The sequence below is a fragment of the Tachysurus vachellii genome, chromosome 1 (assembly GCF_030014155.1).
Source record: "Tachysurus vachellii isolate PV-2020 chromosome 1, HZAU_Pvac_v1, whole genome shotgun sequence".
NCBI classification, from domain to species: Eukaryota; Metazoa; Chordata; class Actinopteri; order Siluriformes; family Bagridae; genus Tachysurus; species Tachysurus vachellii.
In genome coordinates, this window is record NC_083460.1 from 42,741,311 (window position 1) to 42,743,810 (window position 2,500).

General features: G+C 40.6%; 1 protein-coding gene across 3 annotated transcripts in view; it reads left to right on the plus strand.

Moving 5' to 3' along the window:
* The window catches only part of dennd2b (DENN domain containing 2B), a 76,545-nt gene that overhangs the window by 49,540 nt on the left and 24,505 nt on the right, over positions 1 to 2,500 (plus strand). For all 3 annotated transcript variants that reach the window (XM_060875408.1, XM_060875482.1, XM_060875324.1), the window contains 3 exons: positions 532 to 628; positions 766 to 810; positions 2,213 to 2,397. In XM_060875408.1, the coding sequence (XP_060731391.1) occupies positions 532 to 628; positions 766 to 810; positions 2,213 to 2,397 (327 nt within the window). The remainder of the gene's footprint in view (positions 1 to 531; positions 629 to 765; positions 811 to 2,212; positions 2,398 to 2,500) is intronic.

The following is a 2,500-nucleotide window of genomic DNA, read 5'->3' on the forward strand; positions in this document are numbered from 1 at the left end:
GAGACTCCTTCACCACATCATACACACACACACACACACACACACACACACTTGCTCAAGGGCACCTCAGTCGTGGTATTGCCGGCCCGAGACTCGAACCCACAACCTTAGGGTTAGGAGTCAGACTCTAACCATTAGGCCAAGACTTTCTGAATATGTTCAGAAGACGTAATAAAAGAATTGAATGAGTTTGTTTTCCATTATACGAGCACACGTTTTGGTTCTTTTCTTTTAGCTGTGTTTGAAACGATGCTCTCTAGTAGCTTTTAGAGCTACATTTGGTCTCTTGAGTGTTTTTATGTTTGAGGAATTCCTCAGTGTGCTGATTCGCGCCTATTCAGCAGTAATGAGAATGATTTTTGAGTCGTATTTACGGGAAGCGACAGAACAGCGGCGGTAAAATGACTCAACCACAACCACATGCTGTGAACTTTGAGTCCAAGATTTATCCCGTACTCCGTCACACGGATTACACCGAGGGTTCCTGGAAGTGTTTTGCTGCTTCAGTTTCAACATCATTTCTGTCTTTAGGTGGTGCAGAGAATAAACTCTATCTTCTGTACAAAAAGAGGGAAGAAGAGACTGAAGAAGCTTTCGCTGTCTAATATAGAGACAGCATCTCTGAGAGGTAACCTTGTTATGCTTGGTATTAATAATAATATACTGTAATAGTGTTTAAATCCCATCCCACAGCTCAGTGCTCATAGTACACATAGTTTCAGCTAATTGACCTTTGACATGAGAGACTTTTTTCCCTGTTTGCAGATGATAACAGTGAAAGTGAGAGTGACTCCGACGACAGGTTCAAAGGTGAGCGCACATTATACTTGACAATAACATGGGAGATGAGCGTTTGGTCAGATTACCTTTCACATTCTTAAAGGTGGGGTCTCCGTTGTTTGAGAAATGCTTCAGAAAACTGAGTCGGGACGACAAACTAAACAAAACAACGTGTAGCCAATGAGCAGAAAGGGGCGTGTCTTGTCAATATGGGCGGAGAGAGTGTTCGGTGCGCATGTGTGACATTAGCAGAAAGCGGTTTTAACATTGACATGGAGGATAAAAACAAAGAAAGAAAGAGAAGAAAGACTTACGATAAGGTAAGAAGTAGGACGTGTTAATATAGGATCAGCTTTCCAGCGCTGGAGAGAACTGAAGGAGCAGGAAGTTGGTCACATATTCACAGATTGGAGTTTCCTGTGTCAATAACTCCTGAGCTAAACACTGTTACTACACAAATAACACCTCTTTTCTATCGTAGTAATGTAGAGACGCAGCTACAACCGTGTTTTGTGTAGTAACAGTGTTTAGATCAGGAGTTATTGACTCGGGAAACTCCAATCTGTGAATATGTGACCAACTTTACTTAAGACACCGAGGCGCTTTTTTCCTTCTCGATAGGTGAGTAACGTTGGTTTTGTTTTGTTACACAGAACTAATATATGCCTTTGTCCTTTACATGATTATGCTTGTGTGTCATTTTTGCTTGTTTGTTTATCTGCAATCGTATTGTTCTTCACTTCAGCTATGATAAAGACACATTTCTTTCCGTTAGTTGCCTGGGTTACGTATGTATGTGTGGGTGGAGCTATCGATACAGGGGTGGGACCAATTTGGTTTAGGGGCGTGTTTGTTTTGGTGATTTCAAATGTCAACATTGGCTTTAAAACAACGAAGACCCCACCTTTAACAACACTGACTTTGTTCAAGTTCTGTTCTCTGTGCTGCAGAATAATGAATGTGGAAGCCTTTAAACTAAAATTAGTCCAGTTATTGGTGTGATCTTTACAACTAACTCTAATTATGCAGTAATATTTTGGTGATATTCTTCATCTCTCATCATATTAAATATATTTTTTCATTAAGTTATATCATGTTAACATAGAGAGCAAGAAAGGAAATGCTATTTTTTTTTGTCTGTATTTATTATCCCATGATTGTTTTTCTAAATACTCAGAATTGTCACTTCAGCTGCTTTGTAACCCGACTCTAAACACCAGGAACTTTCCCCATAAACACTGACATAACTTACAGACTTCGAGTGCAGGCTTTAGTTCTCTATTTGTTCATTTAATTCTTCATTCATTGATGATATTAAGCGTGTAACTAGATTAATGTCTGAGAGAAGATTGTCCTGAGTATATAAGTACAGAATGTATATGTAGTGTGTGTGAATGTGTGAATCTCTACACTGTGTGTTTATGTATCTCAGCTCACACTCAGAGACTCCTGAAGCTGCAGTCGATCCTCCGCCGTGCCCCGAGTTACCGCACACTGGAGCTGCAGTTAATCGAGTGGCAAGAACGGGAGCTGTTTGAGTACTTTGTCGTGGTTTCCCTGAAGAAGAAGCCCACTAAAAACTCGTACACACCAGAGGTCTCCTACCAGTTCCCTAAGGTAGCGTGTGAGGAAGAGGAGAACATCGTGGTCCAGAGCAGGAGCAGCTAAATGACAGTATTCTATTGTTAATTAGTGTGTTGTTAAATCCACATCAGACCTT